The 19,368-nt window shown below is 32.6% G+C and overlaps 1 protein-coding gene across 2 annotated transcripts in view; it reads left to right on the top strand.

Moving 5' to 3' along the window:
- Positions 1–19,368, top strand: part of ube3d (ubiquitin protein ligase E3D) — a 41,760-nt gene that overhangs the window by 9,741 nt on the left and 12,651 nt on the right. For both annotated transcript variants that reach the window (XM_073847732.1, XM_073847731.1), the window contains exons 5-8: positions 5,185–5,257; positions 7,945–8,047; positions 8,132–8,240; positions 11,336–11,505. In XM_073847732.1, the coding sequence (XP_073703833.1) occupies positions 5,185–5,257; positions 7,945–8,047; positions 8,132–8,240; positions 11,336–11,505 (455 nt within the window). The remainder of the gene's footprint in view (positions 1–5,184; positions 5,258–7,944; positions 8,048–8,131; positions 8,241–11,335; positions 11,506–19,368) is intronic.

Here is a 19,368-nt window from a genome sequence, read left to right as displayed (position 1 = left end):
TTAGTTTATAAAGTTAATTTAGAGATATATTTGGAACACTTTTTGTTTGTTAAATTCAAGTTTTTGTTTTTTAAAGTTATACCTAGCAAACAGCGGCAGACAGATCAAAAGCCTGCTTAATTCATCGCGATTTAAATTAAAATCCATTGATATAAAAAACTTAAACATATCACAATATTAGTTTAATCATTCAATCAATATAAATCCAAAGTTTGTGCGGAGAGAAGCGCGCTTTGCAGGACATGGAGACGCCAGTGCAATGTGGAATTTTTTGCTCATAAAGGTAAGAGTAATTTACCACCCGGGCCGGAACTGTAAAGGGTCTACCTTAGTTTGTGTGTACTCTTAAAGAAAACAAACAGAATACGCTTGATATCTTTGGTTTAAACAGGAGCGCTTCACAATAATTAACCGAAACCCAGGTAATTGCCTCACAAACACAATATCTATAGAAAGCTTTAAATTATTATTTTACTATAAAACGAAATAATTAAAATCGAAAACAAAACTCTTTCATTAGCTAATCCATAAAGATGCATTAGGCATTAATGAGCAGATGGCAGGATCGTCAATTTCATCTTTGCAACACTGAATCAGAAAATACTAGTTTATTAATAAGTAATTCGAATATTTTCTTAATTTTTGCCTTGACACATTCATGGTAATTACTTTTGCTGGGGCTTTGAGGCCAGTTTTGCGTGCATTTGAATGCGGAACTCTTCCAGCTGGTCGCTGCTGATGGCAGGACACTAAACACCGCCATGGCAGAATGAATGTAGCAGAAAGTTAGTCAAGTTATCCCGTTCCAGCGTGCAAAGTCACATGACTTTTTTAATGCGCACTGAGGAATTTAATTTTAAAAGGCTTCTTGATGGGAAATGCAGCATGCAAGCCGCTGTCTTGACGGATAGTAATTTTAGTTTATTTAGTCTATATATTTGGCAGATGTAAAGCATACATGTGTATGTTTTTTGTGTTAGTCCATTTTTATTTTATTATTATTATTATAACAGTTCAAGGAGCAACATGTTAGTGCACTTTCTAAAGATTTTAGTTCTGTTTTTGAATAAAGGGTTGTAAATCCCTTGGTTTTTTATCCGATTCATCGATTAATCGAAAAAATAATCGACAGATTAATCGATTATTAAAATAATCGTTAGTTGCAGCCCTAAACATATACGAATTAAAGATGATTTTACAGTGTTAACCGCCACAGCTGATCTTTACCCGCATTTGGCGAGTGTTAATTTGAAACCTTGGCTGTAGTGTAGAGTTTAAAGATCTGTGATTAAACTAAGCAAAATAGCACTGCTACAAATGCAACAAAGCGCTAAAAGTCTGATTTCTTTCTGACAAAATGGTGAAGCTTCAGAGCTGTTGACACAAAGACACATGCAGTTGTGAGTTTTCCACACTAAGCAGTGCAAGGATCTCACTTACACAGCCTGAGGCTTGACAGAGCAGGCAGATGGCTTCCTTTCATCATAGTAAAAGCTGAAGAGGCGGGGAGGAAATCCAGTCTTAAAACCATTACGGTCGGCCGGGCCGCGGAGGAGAACCGATCATGTCTTTAAGAGGGATTGATTCATTTCTCAAGCTCAATCTGTGTGTAGCCCGTAGTCATGCCGAGGAGATAAAAACACGCTTTCCAGTGCTTTTTCAATCCTAAACGACTTCAGCACATTGCTGTATGCCTTCTTATTGATTTCTTTTTTTTTTTTAACTAAATATCTTCAGCATACGGCTGAAGCAGAAGTTTGAAAACTAGTTGAAAAATTGCTTGCAGATTTTCTGCAGAAGTGAGAAACACTTTTTTTTAACAAATGCTTAGTGAAAAGAAGTGTTCAGCCTCAGGAGGACAAAATAAATATTACATGAGAATGTTTTATTTTCTGTTCGTGTTATATGAGAGTTGCATTTTTTTTTTTTTACCTTGTTACCAAAATGGCAAGTCACAGGTGTGCAGATTTTGACCTAAAGTAATCTAGGCTTGTTATTTTGTCATCCAAAAATGTTAGTGTGCAGTTATTTAAAAAAAAAAAAAATCATTTTTTTTATGTTTTTGAGGGAAGTATTTTCTGCTCACCAAGGCTGCATTTATTTGATTAAAAATACAGTAAATACAGTACAATTGTAAAATATTATTATTAATTAAAATAACTGTTTTATATTTGAATATATATTAAAATGCAATTTATTTCTGTGATCAAAGCTGAATTTTCAGCATCATTACTCCAGTCTTCAGTGTCACATGATCCTTCAGAAATCATTAAAATATGCTGATTTGCTGTTTAAGAAATATTTCTGATTATTATCAGTGTTAAAAACAGTTGTTTCTGTGAAAACCATGATACGCTTATTATTTAAGACTTTTTTTATTAATAGAAAGCTCTAAAGAACAACATTTATTTGAGATCTTTTGTCACATTAAAAATATTTTCCTTCAATTTTGATGAATTTATTATCGTATGTAATCAATTAATTATAAATTAAGTTAATTAATTATTATTATTAGCTTACTCTAACATTTGGAACAGTAGTTTATATTTCCTGTTAACTATAGTAAAATATGTTTGATTTTTTTTTCTATTTTATTTATTTACTTAACAATAACCTTTTTTTTTTTCAAAATAGTAATCTTACTGACCCTGACCTTTTAAAAATAGTTTGTCTTTCTGGTAAAATATATATTTTTCTAATTTATTTATTTATTTATTTATTTAACAATAACTTGTATAGTAGTGTTGAATGGCTGCAACTGACACATCCAGTTAAAATTTATAAAATGTGTACAATTTATTAATAAACTAACCAATGTTATGTTGAATTTTCCCAATCATTCATAATTTAGAGTAAGATTTTTTTTTTTTTTTTTTTGAGGGAAGTCACCAAGACTGCATTTATTTAATTAAAAAGACAGTAAAATCTGTAATATTGTGAAATATTATTATTAATTAAAATACCTGCTTTCTATTTGAATATATTTTAAAATGTAATTTATTCCTGTGATCAAAGTTAAATTTTTTGCATCGTTACTTCAGTCTTCAGTGTCACATGATCCTTCAAAAATCATTCTAATATGCTCATTTGCTGAACATTTCTGATTATCAATGTTGAAAACTGTTTAGAAAGTTCCAAAGAAGAACAATTATTTGAAATAAAAATCTTTTATAACATTTAAAGTATTTCTCTACATTTTGATGAGTTTATTATCTTATGTAATTAATTATATTATTATTAACTTACCCTAAAATTTTGAACAGTACTTTATATTTCCTGTAAACTAAGGTAAATATTTTTGATCTTTTTTTTTTTTTTTTTTTTTGCTTAAGATGCTTCAGAAATCATCTTCAAGAAACATTTGTGATTTTTAATAATGTTAAAAACATTGCTTCATATTTCTGTGGAAACCATCATACACTTATTTTTCAGGATTTTTTAAATTAATTGAAATACAAAGAAATACATTTATTTGAAATGGAAACATTGTAATATTACAAATATTTAGTCAATTTTGATCAATTTAATGCATCCTTACTGAAAAAAAAGTATTTTTTTTTAAAATAATAATATTACTGACACTGACATTTGAAGGTAGTTTGTATTACTTTCTAATTAATTTATTTATTTAACAATAATTTGTATAATAGGGTTGAATAGCTGCAACACAACACATCCAGTTAAAAAGAAAAGTAGTACAAAGTACTTGTATGGCTGGAAATACAGTGCCCTGCAAAAGTATTCATACCCCTTCATTTTTTTCACATTTTGTTGCAGCATTATGTTAAACTGCTTTAAATTAGTTTTCCCCCACATCAATTTACACTCCATACACCATAATAATGACAAAGCAAAAACACTGAAATAAGTAGATTGCATAAGTATTCACTATTAACTCCAAAGTAACTCAGTACATAGTTGAAGCACCTTTACAGCCTCAAGTCTTTTTGGGTATGATGTGACAAGCTTTGCACATCTGCATTTGGCAATTATCTGCCATTCTTTGCCTCACCTTTTCACCTCTCCATCTCTGTCAGCTTGGATGGGGGCTGGCAGATATTTTCTAGAGTCCTAGTCGTTCCAGTCGTCTTCCATTATGGAGAATGCTTCTGTCAACCTTCAATGCAGCAGATTTTTATCTGAACTCTTCCCTAGATCATCGCCTTAACGCAAGTCTGTCACTGAGCTCTACACGCAGTTATCTTGACCTCAGGACTTGGTTTTTGCTCTGATATGCATTTTCAGCTGTTAGACCTTTTCTGAGAGGTGTGTGCCTTTCTAAATCAGACTCTTTCAAATGAATTTGCCACAGTTTAACTCCACTCCAAGTGTAGGAACATCTAGAAGCAATATGAATGCTCCTGAGCTAAATTTCGAGTGTCCCAGAAAAGGGTATGAATACTTATGCAACAGGATCTTTTCAGTTTTTATTTTTAATACATTTGCACAAATGTTAAAAACCTATTTTTTGCTTTGCCATTATGGAGTAGGGAGTGTAGATTGATGTGGGGAAAAAAAAGTAATTTAAAGTAGTTTAACATAAGGCAGCAACATAACAAAATGTGAAAAAAATGAAGGGGTATGAAAAATTTCGCAAGGCACTGTAGCTGCTGTTTTTTGCTGTTATGAATATGGCTGCCAGGTGAACTGTCTGAACCTGAAATATGCTTTACCATATGTGACCCTGGACCACAAAACCAGTCTTAAGTCGCTGGGGTATATTTGTAGCAATAGCCAAAAATACATTGCATGGGTCAAAATGATTGATTTTTCTTTTATGCCAAAAATCATTAGGAAATTAAGTAAAGATCATGTTCCATGAAGATTTTTTGTAAAATTCCTACTGTAAATGTATCAAAATGTAATTTTTGATTAGTAATATGCATTGTTAAGAACCTAATTTGGACAACTTTAAAGGTGATTTTCTCAGTATTTTAATTTTTTTGCACCCTCAGATTCCAGATTTTCAAATAGTTGTATCTCGGCCAAATATTGTCCTATCCTAACAAACCATACATCAATAGAAAGCTTATTTACTAAGCTGTATATATACATCTCAGTTTTGTAAAATTTAACCTTATGACTGGTTTTGTGGTCCAGGGTCACATATAACCACTGCCATATAAATCAGCGTATGACCAGATTTGCCTTTGACCGCAGTATTTGTGTGTGTGTCCACAACAGAAGCGCAGCAGTAAGAGTGTGATGGTTTCCTGTAGGAGCTGCTCTGCGGTGCTGGGAGAGGAAGTCTCTTCAGGTATGGAAAGCAAAGCAGTATAATAACTGTGGTAACGCACCATTGCAAATGAAGAAAACCAGAGCGTTTTCTATATAAATCAAAATGTCATCCATTACTCATGATGCATATAAGCCATTCATTGTTTCCATTACCAACAGCCTGAGACTCAAATATGCTTTGAAATGTTTTTACACTCTTGGGTGTTTATAAAAGTGCTGTGCTTTTGAAACAAAACTAGTCTGTTTAGCTGTTTGCCAAGTTTTATTTGCAGTGATTGAAAATTCTGTAGTTTTTTTTTTTTTGCGTTTTACCACCATTTCACAAATGAACATGCATTAACTCGCCCTCATGATTTTATAAACCTGAATAACTCTTGTCTTCTCTATTGAAATCTTCCCCTTTGATGAAGTTTTCAAATCCTGTTTGCTCTTACCGATATTCATGTATCAATTTTGAGACCATAAAAAGTTTTAAATACGTTAAATAGTATGAGAAAATCTTAATTATAATTGGAAGAGGTCTTACAGCTGGGGACAGAAAGACAAGAATCGCGATAGGGCTGGACTAAACTACAAACAATCTTGATCAAAAACATCAAAACTGAAAGTTGAATTCTCACCTAAGTAAACAGAGCTAAATAATGACTCTACACTGCATAAAATGCTTTTCTAGCTTAGATTTTTTTTGTCTTGTTTGCAGCCAAAATATCTAAAAATTCTTAAATCAAAAAGCATTTTCTAGACGATTAAAAATTGTTTTGTATTCAGAAAAAAGGGTCAAAATTAAGTGCATATTTGCTTAAAACAAGCAAAATAATCTTGTTTTGTCTGTTTGAAATAACATTTTTTTCTTACCCCATTGGCAGATTATTTTGCTTGTTCTAAGCAAAAACTCACTTAATTTTGACTTGTTTTTACTGAAAACAAGAAAAGGATTTTACTCATCTAGAAAATCCTTCTTGATTTAAGAATTTTTAGATATTTTGTCTGGAAACAAGACAACATCTCAGCTAGAAAAGCATTTTTTGCAGTGTATGGCCTTCTGTAGAGCTGCCTTTTACCTGAAATTTACAGCATAACACTGTTATTCACTTGTTTATTAATGTGAAGCTGCTCCGAAACCATCTGTTCTGTATAAAACAATAAAGAGATAAATGTGGCTTGACTTAATGACGCTATTATCTTCTGTGCAGCTGAAATTTGTTTCATAATTGATGAACATTAACACTGTTATATTCCTGTTTATTAATGTGAAACTGCTTTGAAACAATCTGTGTAGATGTGTGTGACTCGACAACAGCCATTTAAACTGTTTAGTAGTTAATCTAAAATACTTGACTGCAGAATCCAGTCAGAATTACATATTACAAATTTAACCAGATAAAAAAAAAGTTTGTCAAGACAAACATTAGGTTAGCTTGAGAAAGCCTAGCTTGAAAGTTTAAAGCAGCTGTACACTGCAAAAAATGCTTTTCTTACTTAGATTTTTTTTGTCTTGTTTCCAGCCAAAATATCAAAAACTTCTTGAATCAGGAAGGATTCTCTAGACAAGTAAAAATTTGTGTCTTGTTTTTAGTAAAAACAAGTCAAAATTAGGTGAGTTTTTGCTTAAAACAAGCTAAATAATCTGCCAATGGGGTAAGAAAAATAATCTAGTTGTCTGCTTGAAATAAGATTTTTTTTCTTACCCCATTGGCCGATTATTTTGCTTGTTTTAAGCAAAAACTCACTTAATTTTGACTTGTTTTTACTAAAAACAAGACACAGGTTTTTACTTGTCTAGAAAATCCTTCCTGATTTAAGATTTTTTAGATATTTTGGCTGGAAACAAGACAAAAAATCTAAGTAAGAAAAGCATTTTTTTGCAGTGTAAAAGCTCAGTTTTGAACTGTATATAGATATATTAGATTATTAGCAAGTTGGTAGCATGATTAGAAAGTAGTTAGCTTCAATTTTATAGAAACTATACTGCCCTCCAAAGACAAAGTGCAGTAACTACACCAACACTGAAACTGCGAAAAATGCCTTTAAAGTTTTTACGCCAGCTAGTCAAACATGTTGACACTCTTGTTTCTCTGGGACAAAATTGAACCAGGAGACTTTGCCACAAGACAAAAGCGTTGTCACAGTCCATTTTAAGCCTTAACTCAATTTTGACCAAATGCGTAGTTACTGCGCTTTGCCTTTGGAGGGCAGTATAAGTCGGATCAGTCTGAAAAGATAAAGCACACTTAGTCAGATCAGTCTGAAGAGCTGGGCTGAGTTTTGTGGTTCTAGCTTGAAAGCTGAAAGGAGGGATAACGTTCAGAAATTTAGTCTAAGAAGAAGAATAAAAACCTTAATTAGCAAATCAGTAGGTTAGCTTTCTCAAGCCAACCTAATTAATTACAAACCAGTCTGCAAATGCACAAGAAGATGATTTAGGGTTTTGCTTTAGACAACATCTGCTAACATATCCCTACTATTTCTACATTGTTTTCTACACAGTATACAGTTGAGACTCATTTCCATTCCCAAAATAGTTTTCAATATTTGGCCTGGAAAACATTTTTTTTTTTAGCTCAGAATTATATTATAACTTTGTTCTTTATTACAAGAAACACACTCACATATTATGCACACAATTTCTAATAATGGTACACCTCCAGCTGTTGATAATGTGCAATTTTGTGTGTTTAATATATTTCACTGTCCTTTGTGTTTCAGAGGTGCTGAAGTTTTACATCACTGAAATATTAGCGAAGCCACGTGAAGATGGAGAGTGTGATATAACACGACTCAGTTTAGTGTCCGAGCCTAATTCAGAAAGGTTAGCGAGTTCATTTGATTCATTAATTTTGGTGTCATCTGTAGATCACATTCAGTTGGAGGGTTTTTGTTGTGTCTCAAACAGGCAGCGATTCTTGGAGCAAACTCTATCATCCCGGCTGGTCGAGCTGTCATCGGCACAGAGTATATTTCGCTTTTCCATCCAAACCCCAGATGGCAGAGCTGTGATTTTGGTACAGATATTAAACCTAATACTCTGTAAAAAAAAAAAAAAATTTTTTTTTTTTTTTTTTGAAGATGTTTCAGTAATATGCATGCTAATAAGCAACTAGTCAGTAGTTACTAGTGTATGCCATATGGCAAGCTGTTTTAGCCTAAAAGTGTTACACGTCGTAATTGCATTTTTACTAGTAACAATTCAATTAGAGAGCTCTATAATTAAAGTTTTAATAATAACAATTCAGTTAGACAGCTCTATAATTCAATTCTAACTAGTAACAATTCAATTAGAGAGCTCTACAGTTGAATTCTTACTAGTAACAATTCCAATTAGAGAACTCTCTAAATCAGTTACTAGTACAAATACTAGTAATAATTCCAATTACAGAGCTCTCTAATTCAGTTTTTAATTGTAACAATTCTGATTAGAGAGCTGTCTAATTTAATTCTTACTAGTAAAAATGCAATTACAGAGCTCTTGAATTCAATTTTTACTAATAACAATTCCAAATATAGAGCTCTCGAATTCAATTCTTACTAGTAACAATTCAATTAGAGAGCTCTATAATTCAATTCTTTTTAGTAACAATTCAATTAGAGAGCTCTATAATTAAATTATTAATAGTAACAATTCCAAATACAGAGCTCTCGAATTCAATTCTTACTAGTAACAATTCAATTAGAGAGCTCTATAATTCAATTCTTACTAGTAACAATTCAATTAGAGAGCTCTATAATTCAATTAATAGTAACAATTCCAAATACAGAGCTCTATAATTCAATTCTTACTAGTAAAAATTCAATTAGAGAGCTCTATAATTCAATTATTACTAGTAACAATTCAGTTAGAGAGCTCTATAATTCAATTCTTACCAGTAACAATTCAATTAAAGAGCTCTTTAATTCAATTATTACAAGTAATAATTCCAAATACAGAGCTCTCGAATTCAATTCTTACTAGTAACAATTCAATTAGAGAGCTCTTTAATTCAATTCTTACTAATAACAATTCAATTAAAGAGCTCTATAATTCAATTATTACTAGTAACAATTCCAAATACAGAGCTCTCGAATTCAATTATTACTAGTAACAATTCAGTTAGAGAGCTCTATAATTCCATTCTTACTAGTAACAATTCAATTAGAGAGCTCTATAATTCAATTCTTTTTAGTAACAATTCAATTAGAGAGCTCTATAATTAAATTATTAATAGTAACAATTCCAAATACAGAGCTCTCGAATTCAATTATTACTAGTAACAATTCAGTTAGAGAGCTCTATAATTCCATTCTTACTAGTAACAATTCAATTAGAGAGCTCTATAATTCCATTCTCACTAGTAACAATTCAATTAGAGAGCTCTATAATTCAATTCTTACTAGTAACAATTCAATTACAGAACTCTCAAATTCCATTCTTACTAGTAACATTTCAATTAGAGAGCTCTCGAATTCAATTCTTACTAATAACAATTTAATTAAAGAGCTCTATAATTCAATTATTACTAGTAATAATTCTAAATGCAGAGCTCTCGAATTCAATTCTTACTAGTAACAATTCAATTGGAGACCTCTATAATTCAATTTTTATTAGTAACAATTCAATTAGAGAGCGCTATAATTCAATTCTTACTAGTCACAATTCAATTAGAGAGCTCTAATTCAATTCTTACTGGTAACAATTCAATAAGAGAGCTCTATAATTCAATTATTAATAGTAACAATTCAATTAGAGAGCTCTATAATTCAATTCTTACTGGTAACAATTCAATTAGAGAGTTCTATAATTCAATTCTTACTAGTCACAATTCAATTAGAGAGCTCTAATTCAATTCTTACTGGTAACAATTCAATTAGAGAGTTCTATAATTCAATTATTAATAGTAACAATTCAATTGGAGAGCTCTATAATTCAATTCTTATTAGTAACAATTCAATTAGAGAGCTCTATAATTCAATCCTTTTTAGTAACAATTCAATTAGAGAGCTCTATAATTCAATTCTTTTTAGTAACAATTCAATTAGAGAGCTCTATAATTCAATTATTAATAGTAACAATTCCAAATACAGAGCTCTCGAATTCAGTTCTTACTAGCAACAATTCAATTAGAGAGCTCTATAATTCAATTCTTACTAGTAACAATTCAATTAGAGAGCTCTATAATTCAATTCTTTTTAGTAACAATTCATTTAGAGAGCTCTATAATTCAATTCTTTTTAGTAACAATTCAATTAGAGAGCTCTATAATTCAATTATTAATAGTAACAATTCCAAATACAGAGCTCTCGAATTCAGTTCTTATTAGCAACAATTCAATTAGAGAGCTCTATAATTCAATTCTTACTAGTAACAATTCAATTAGAGAGCTCTATAATTCAATTCTTTTTAGTAACAATTCATTAGAGAGCTCTATAATTCAATTATTTTTAGTAACAATTCAATTAGAGAGCTCTATAATTCAATTATTAATAGTAACAATTCCAAATACAGAGCTCTCGAATTCAGTTCTTACTAGCAACAATTCAATTAGAGAGCTCTATAATTCAATTCTTACTAGTAACAATTCCAAATAGAGCTCTCGAATTCAGTTCTTGCTAGTAACAATTCTTATTAGAGAGTTCTCTTATTTAATTATTACCAGTAAAAATGCAATTACAGAGCTGTATAATTCAATTTTTGCTGGTAAAAAAATATATTGTTTTATTAAATATATATTAAATATATGTTTAATCAAATCAATTGGAGAGTTCTCTAAATGGAATTATTACTAGTAACAATTCCAAACTCCAATAGAGAGCTCATTAGTTGGTGTTGTTACTAGTAAATAGTAAAAATGCAATTACGACAAGTAATGCTTAGTATATTTTAGGCTAAAATGGCTTGCCATAATAGTGTTCTCTAATCTAAAGTGTTGCCACATCTTCAAAAAATATATATATTTTGAACTTTCATACATCAGACAAGTTTGTTTATGAACTTTACTCATCTAGTTTCTTTACCAATGACAGTGGTCAATCTGACAGAAGAAAACAAAGAGACTTTTTTTTACACATTATGTCCCGTTTTAACCTAATCTTTAGGTAATTTCTTTTCTCTTTTAATTATCAGCTGTGGCTTCTGAACACAGACGCTCTGGTCGCCTCATTTCCTGTCGCAGCAGCGAAGGGCGACAGCTTCATCTCCGCAGATGACGTTCATCCCGGAGATCATCAGTCTTGTCAGGCCGTTCAAGCAGTCAAAGTGCTGTACATCCTCTGCTCTGACAGCAAACTCAAAGAGTAAGTCATAGTTCACCCTGACATCTGCGTTTATTACTCATATTAATGTCCATATCTAATCAGATTACACCTCATCATGTAAATGAAATGACATTTGGGGGTTTGAAGGATAATTTAGAAATAGATGCACCCTATGTTAATCTTTATAGACCTTAGTAAAACAACTTAGTTTGCATATGTGTTTTTTTTGTTCATTATAATATTTGATACAGAAAAAGAGTATCAAGATTATGAGGAAAAAACTGCTCAATTTATTCAGAGACTCAAACTGAGCAAAAATATGCAATTTTGATGCAGATTTGGATATTTATATTGACAAAAAGTAAGATGAAATTTGGATGCTTGTAATGTAAATCAATTAGGTATTTATATTAACAGTATAGCAGATGCTGACATAAAATGATGAATAATATGGCTTAGTAAGATGATATTTCAATTTTCAAAACATATAATACAATGCAATACAATAATGATTGAGAGATGAACAAATAAACGTTTCTCAAAATACTAGGGCTGGTCCGAATACCATTTTTTGAGCTTCGAAGCTTCGGTAGTAATCAACATCGAATATTCGAAGCTTCGGTGGGAGGGGCTGAACATATTCTTCTCTTTAATAAAGGCAGGAATCTCTATATGCCCTTCTGTTTGCATTTTTATTATGTCGAGAACAGTACATCCAAACGATTTTTGCTGTGGACCCAAGGGAGTGCAGTGTTGCATGTTGGTGTAATATGGACACACCACACGTTCAGAATTAATAAATTGTAATAGAACATTGCTGGATGCGGCGTGCCTCACGCAGGCAGAGCTTATATGCTTCATGAACGGAAACCGCGCTAGTGATACAAAACACACAGGTCTGTTAAGTGCAATACTTTTAATAAGGTAGCCTAACATTTTTCAACAAACAAATCACTCCCAAATCAGAAATTAACACAGTAATTATGGCACCTTAAAGGGTAAAGAAGAACGAAAAAAATGGCGCGGTGTTTATATATAAATAAATTATTCATATCTAAATTATTTATTAATAAATATATATACACATTATATATAACGTTTGTGTATATAAGCCTATATAAAATACATAGCCTAAGTATATTATTTTGAAACCCAAAATAAATGAGGCCCAAACATTATTAACAAACGTGCGTGTTTATTTGAGCACTTCAGTCAGTGAACAATCAGCCTACAAAACGCTAAAATTAATCAAATAAATAATACATTTAAATATGAATCTAGCCTAAATAAGAATGTTAAATCGGCTATTAAACAAACATTCGTTGCAAACATTACTAAAACTTTGCCCGGACCTTCTCCGACAGCTCATCAGAATTACTGGCCCGAGTCTGACTGGAACCGGTCTGTTTTCTCTTTCTCTTCCCCATTACACAGCTGCTGTTTTTAATAGCAAAGTGATTACATTTATTTTCGTTTACTTAGGTTATAAAGTTAATTTAGAAATATATTTGGAACACTTTTTATTTGTTAAATTTAAGTTTTTGTTTTTTAAAGTAACGATCAAGTCATCATGATTTCAATTAAAACCCATAAATATAAGAACGCTTTGCAGAACATGAAGCGCCAGCAAGCGCTATGTGAAACTTAATTTTTGCTCATAAGGGTAAGACTAATATATCATCCGAAACTATAAAAAAAATAATTCAAATAATTTAAATCGAAAACAAAACTCTTCCTTTAGCTATAGGCCTAATGCATATGCATTTAGGTATTAAAGGCGAGTCCAATGAGCAAATGGCATCAGGGTCGTCCACTTCATCTTTTTGTCAAATACTAGTTCATTAATAAATAATTCAAATATCTCCTTACTTTTTCCCGACACATTCATGGTGATTATTTTTGCTGGAGCTTTGCGGCCAGCTTACTGCGTGCATTTAAAGGAGAGGCGCGGTTCGTCATTACGACAGTCACAGCGCTAGTTTTGCTTCAACCAGTCAAGTGGGTCCGACTGTACATTATAGTGTCTCTTAAATATTACTCAATTTCTCTCTCTCTGTCTCTCTCTCTCTCTCTCTCTCTCTCTCTCTCTCTCTCTCTCTCTTTTTTTTTTTTTTGCTGTTTCTTGTTTTAGTGGCGCAGCAGTCTGATCTTCTTCATTCATTTAAGCGCGAATGAGAACCGTTTCGCGGGGGATGCAAGGTGTATGAAAAAAAAAAACCGAATATTCGAATCTCAAAATTTTAAATCGAATGCCAACCCACCGAACGAATATTCGAATATTCGAATATTCTGGTCCAGCCCTACAAAATACTGATGATCATGTTTGAGACTTACTGTTTTTTCTGATTTTGAAATATTTCTAACAATAACACAGTTATGCTTATGTTTACTTAATAATTTGACAGCAAAAACATGAAGCACATGCACAATTATACTAAAAGAACTTTTACTTGATAACATCCAATTAAACTATCAATCAGACAGCAGAAGGCATGTTGATAATTTAGAGGCCTTAAAAATTTGTCTCAAATTTGACACCGATCAGCAATTAATCACACTAAACAACACTTGTGTCTTAGTTAACTTTTTACATGCTCTTCTTAGTGTCAGCATCAGAGACAAACCATTTAAAAGGTCAAACAGCAAACGTGTCGACTGGGTTGATAATGAGACGCAATGTTTTTGTAATGTTCCAAAAATATGTCCAATATTTTGGATGCTATGTTTAGTTTTATTTGGTCATGTTATAACTAAATAAATTTGCACACACACATTAAAGGATTAGTTCACATTTCCTGATAATTTGCTCACCCCTATGTCATCCAAGATGTCCATGTCTTTCTTTCTTCAGTCGAAAAGAAATTAAGGTTTTTGAGGAAACATTCCAGGATTTTTCTCCATATTGTGGACTTCAATGGGAGCCAATGGATTGAAAATTGCAAATTGCAGTTCCACTGCAGCTTCAAAGGGCTCTTCATGATCCCAACCGAGGAATAAGGGTCTTATCTAGCGAAACGATGTGTAATTTTCTAAAAAAAAAAAAAAAAAAAAAATGTATTTACTTTTTAACCACAAATCCTTGTTTTGCACTAGTTCACATTGTTGGACCTCATGCATTACGTAGGCATGTTAATAGGTCATGCATGACGTAGGCGGAAGTTGGAGGAGAAAATTAAATGGAGTTTTTCTCCCTACCCTACCATTTTGAACCAAAGTACACAGACGAAGAACAAATTGCGTGTATTTTCCAACTTGATTTTCCAAGACACACATACGCATTGCAGTTTTAATTGTTTTTTTTTTAAAAAGGACCTATCGTTTCGCTTGATAAGACCCTTATTCCTCAGCTGGGATCAGGTAGAGCTCTTTGAAGCTGCATTAAAACTGGAATTTGTACCTTCAGCCCGTTGATCCCCATTAAAATCTACTTTATGGAGAAAAATCCTGGAATTTTTTCCTTAAACCTTGATTTGATTATGAGGCCATTTTATTTCAGGAGCGAACTAATCCTTTAATGCAAAACAGATATACACTAGGCCAGTAACTGTTCAGTCATTTCTGTGCAAAGATCATGTGATCAGATTTTGAACAAAATTGGGCAAAATCTGTGGGAGTGAAAAAACAGTTTTTGTTTTACTTCAATATGGTGGACAGACACCCTGTTGGAAAATGACAAATGAGACATTGTCAGAATTGGCATAACTCACGGAATGAAAAGACATAAAAATAACAAAGTTTAGACAACATTTTCAAAAGTTATGTGTTTTTGCAAGAACCGTTATATCTCTGAAACACTTTTCCTACCGATTTTTGTGCAGATATGTCAAATGCTTCAAAAGATATTGCAAATTACTGTATGACAGATTTCAATATGGCGGACACATGATTCAGGCAAAATTGATATTCACAAACAGACAATAAGAACATTATTTTCTGACAAACGGTTTGAAAGTCATAAGCAAAAAGGTTATTTTTAGGTATCTCATGATCCAGAGGTGGTGCTGTTCTCAACTTTGGCATGGATCCTCAGATGATGGTGTTGATGAAGTGTACCAAGTTTCGTTAGTTCGTTAAGTTCACAATATCATAACTTTTTTTTTTTCACTTGTAGTTAAAAATTCTGTTCAGTAATTTCTGTGCAGCTCAGTCCATAGATCATCTGAGCCAATTTTGGGAAGAATTGGACCAATTTTAAAGGAGGAGTAGCGAAAAAACAGAATACTGTGCTTTTACTGCTACTGTAATAGGTTGCATCATAATGTAAGCTACTGAATGTGATCAGCATGAAGAGAGTAATCTGCTGTACTACTTTTAATTTTTCTAGAACAAAGGGTTCAAAAGTTATAACCATTTAAATGTTGAACATTTGAACTGGTGGTGGCGCTATTGAGTTGGTCCTAGCGACCCCAGAGTTGGTCAGATCACTATTCATGGCCTTCTTTACAATTGTGCCAAATGTCATCATTTTCCTACATTCCCTTCATAGGACTGCCATAGACTCCCATTGGACAAAAATAATGAGTAACGTACATATACAATAAGGGCTACAGCCATTTGAGCTTGGCCTCTAATTAAAAATGGTCATTTAGATTAGCAAAAACTGATTTAAAAAGAATAATAAATTGGAGGAGCTGCCACTGTAAAAACTGTGAAAGTACAGCAGCTAGTAGCCAGGAATAGACTGTAAATGCACAAGCTCAGAGAAATGCTCCCTCAACATGTGTAATGTTCCCATTGTAAGAGCTTGAGGAGCTGTGGATATGCTGGAATCAGCGGGTGAATCACAGAGGGATTGTGGGTGTGTGTTCTGCACTTCATTGTCTCTCTGACACCAGAAGGTCGTCACGACTCTCTACACCTCTTACCTTGTCTCGCTCACCTTGTTTTCAAGTGTACATTAATTCTGCCTGTTTTCTACCTTGCGCTAAGAGGTGCGCTTCAGCGTCTTTTCTCCTCGCTGTAAGTAGAGGTGCGGGGATCAAACATGATTCATGGTGTTCAGATACAGGCCCTGAGCCGTTATGCTAAATGGAGGATAGTCTAAACAGAAACCAGACTTTTGACTACCCACATAATGTCTGGTTAACATCGCAGTTTAGTCTGGCCAAAAACTGCTGCCTTAGTTCAAAATAATTTTCATATGCGTTTTTTTCGTATATGTCAAAATTCGTCATGCAAAGAATGAAAGTGACTCTGAATTGTCAAAACACCTCTAAAGTGTTTATTTTGTTACACAAATTTCAGATTAAAATTTCAGACTCTGTGTGCATGAACTTTATACTTCTAGTGACTGACTAATACATTTTTAATTTGCATTTATTAACACATTTAATTTAACATTTATTACATTTTTATGTCACAGTAATAGAGGTGTATAATCCAGCAGTGAATGTTTTAGTAACACTGCCTTGCTTCATATTTGCTGAATCCAAACTCCAAAAATAGTGTCTGTTTTGCTCAAGCAAGACACACTTTCTCACAAAATGTGATGCATTTCATAGCATTTTTGCTTTTGACAAACATTTGTAAGGCACAGTCTTATATTCTCATTTTCTCAGCAGAAAAATCTGCCACGAAGATGATTCCTGTCTTTCTCTAAACCAGATTATGACTATTTGTTTAATTCTCAGCCCATTTCACATGTATGAATGATACTAAACACATTATTTGATGCCTAATCTTAATATTAAGGTAAAAAACTATGGCCAGTGACAGATTATTTTTAATTTAATTTTTAATTTTAATTTTTTACATATTTTTAAATGCTTATTGACATTAAATGAAGTATTTAAAAATATTTTCCCACTCCTTTCCAGATAATTTAAATGATATATTCTGAATTGCAACATCGCATTGCAGTTGCAATATTAGACAGCAATGACAAACGACCTGCAGTCACATCATCTCTGTTCAGGACGTCAGCAGTACATCAGAACACAACAAACACTAAATTACCCCCATTATAATCAACAGAGCTGTTTACACTCATCCGTCACACCGCTTGGAGGTTATGTTCAAGTTTGCTGATTGCTGTCAGATTTTTTTAACTAATTGGTGTCGGAAATAAAGGATATAACATCAGAAAGTATAAGCGGTAAAGCAGTGGTTGGCAAATGTTGCACAGTTTCTACTAGTTTAGAATGCTACGTTTTAAAACTCAGATGTGCTTTGGGTGCACAGAGCAAAATTTAACTGTATTATATTATATACAGCTCAGGTCAAAAGTTTACATACACTTGATTCTTAATACTGTGTTGTTAACCGAATGATCCACAGCTGTTTTTTTGTTTTGTGATAGTTGTTCATGAGTCCCTTGTTTGTCCTGAACAGTTGAACTGCCTGCTGTTCTTCAGAAAAATCCTCCAGGTCCCACAAATTCTTTGGTTTTACAGCATTTTTGTGTATTTGAACCCTTTCTATCAATGACTGTATGATTTTGCAATCCATATTTTCACACTGAGGAAAACCGAGGGACTCATATGCAACTATTACAGAAGGTTCGAATGCTCAAAAAGGTTCAAAAACTTTTGGAATTTGAAGATCAGGGTAAATTTATCTTATTTTGTTGTCTTGGAAACATGTGAGTATCTTCTGTAGCTTCTAAAGGACAGTACTAAATGATAAAATGATAATTAGGCAAAATATGAAAAATGTACATCTTCATTTTGTTTAAAAAGCTGTTCTTAATGCATTGTGTTTTCTTCTGAAGCATCAGTGTTTGAACCTTCTGTAATAGCTGCATATGAGTCCCTCAGTTGTCCTCAGTGTGAAAAGATGGATCTCAAAATCATACAGTCATTGTTGGAAAGGGTTCAAATACACAAAAATGCTGAAAAACCAAAGAATTTGTGGGACCTGAAGGATTTTTCTGAAGAACAGCAGACAGTTCAACTGTTCAGGACAAACAAGAGACTCATGAACAACTATCAATAAACAAGAAAACACGGCTGTGGATCATTCAGGTAACAACACAGTATTAAGAATCAAGTGTATGTAAACTTTTAAAAGGGGTCATTTTTATAAATTCAACTATTATTTTCTCTTGTGGACTATATGTAAACATATTTTATGTGAAATATCTTATTCATTTTGCATGATCCCACTTATTTTGGTAAAATAATTCACATTTTGCAGATTCTGCAAGGTGTATGTACACTTTTGACCTCAACTCTTTGCTTTAGCGGTCATGATCTCTTGCATATTTGTCAAAGAATAAATGCTTATGGATTTTGCAAACTTGCGAAACTTAGTCATTAGCCTGCCCTGGACACTTCAGAATTCAGCATGAAATTAAATTCACTATATCTATTTTCTAAATGCATGCTATGGATCTTATTGTGAACACTATTCATATTTACTTTACTATGACAGACTTCTCTCTAGTGACGCTTGCAGGACCTCTCCAGTCATTTAGTGCAGATTAGATTAGAGCTTGTCGTTTTGAGAAAGCACAGCTTTTTAGTATGCAGCGTGCATCAAAATGTTTGTGAACACTAAAGTAGAAATATTTCTACTTTAAAGTGCTGTAGAGCATGTCAAACATGTCAAACAACAAGACAGCCTTGACATTTGAAAACAGCACTGATGAGTAAGACATTAGAAAACATTGCTATTAGAAACACCAACTGTAGTAACTGTGGCATTTTAACAGGCATTTTAATGATCTGTTAAAGGGACAGTTCATCCGAAACTAAAATTCTGTCATCAGTTAGGTAGCAAGCATATTTGAGCTTCTGTTTACAAAATTGAATGAGCCTTTTGTATGTTTATATGCAAATTAAATATTATAGTTTGTTTTATAAAATCTTAGCAACCAAGATTGTGTCTGGACTGATATGAATTATGATCCAAACTATCTGTTTGTCCTTTGGTGATTTGCTGAAATTAGCTGAAAATATACCC

Source organism: Garra rufa, chromosome 9 (assembly GCF_049309525.1).
Source record: "Garra rufa chromosome 9, GarRuf1.0, whole genome shotgun sequence".
NCBI lineage: Eukaryota > Metazoa > Chordata > Actinopteri > Cypriniformes > Cyprinidae > Garra > Garra rufa.
This window is presented reverse-complemented; position numbering and strand designations above follow the sequence as displayed.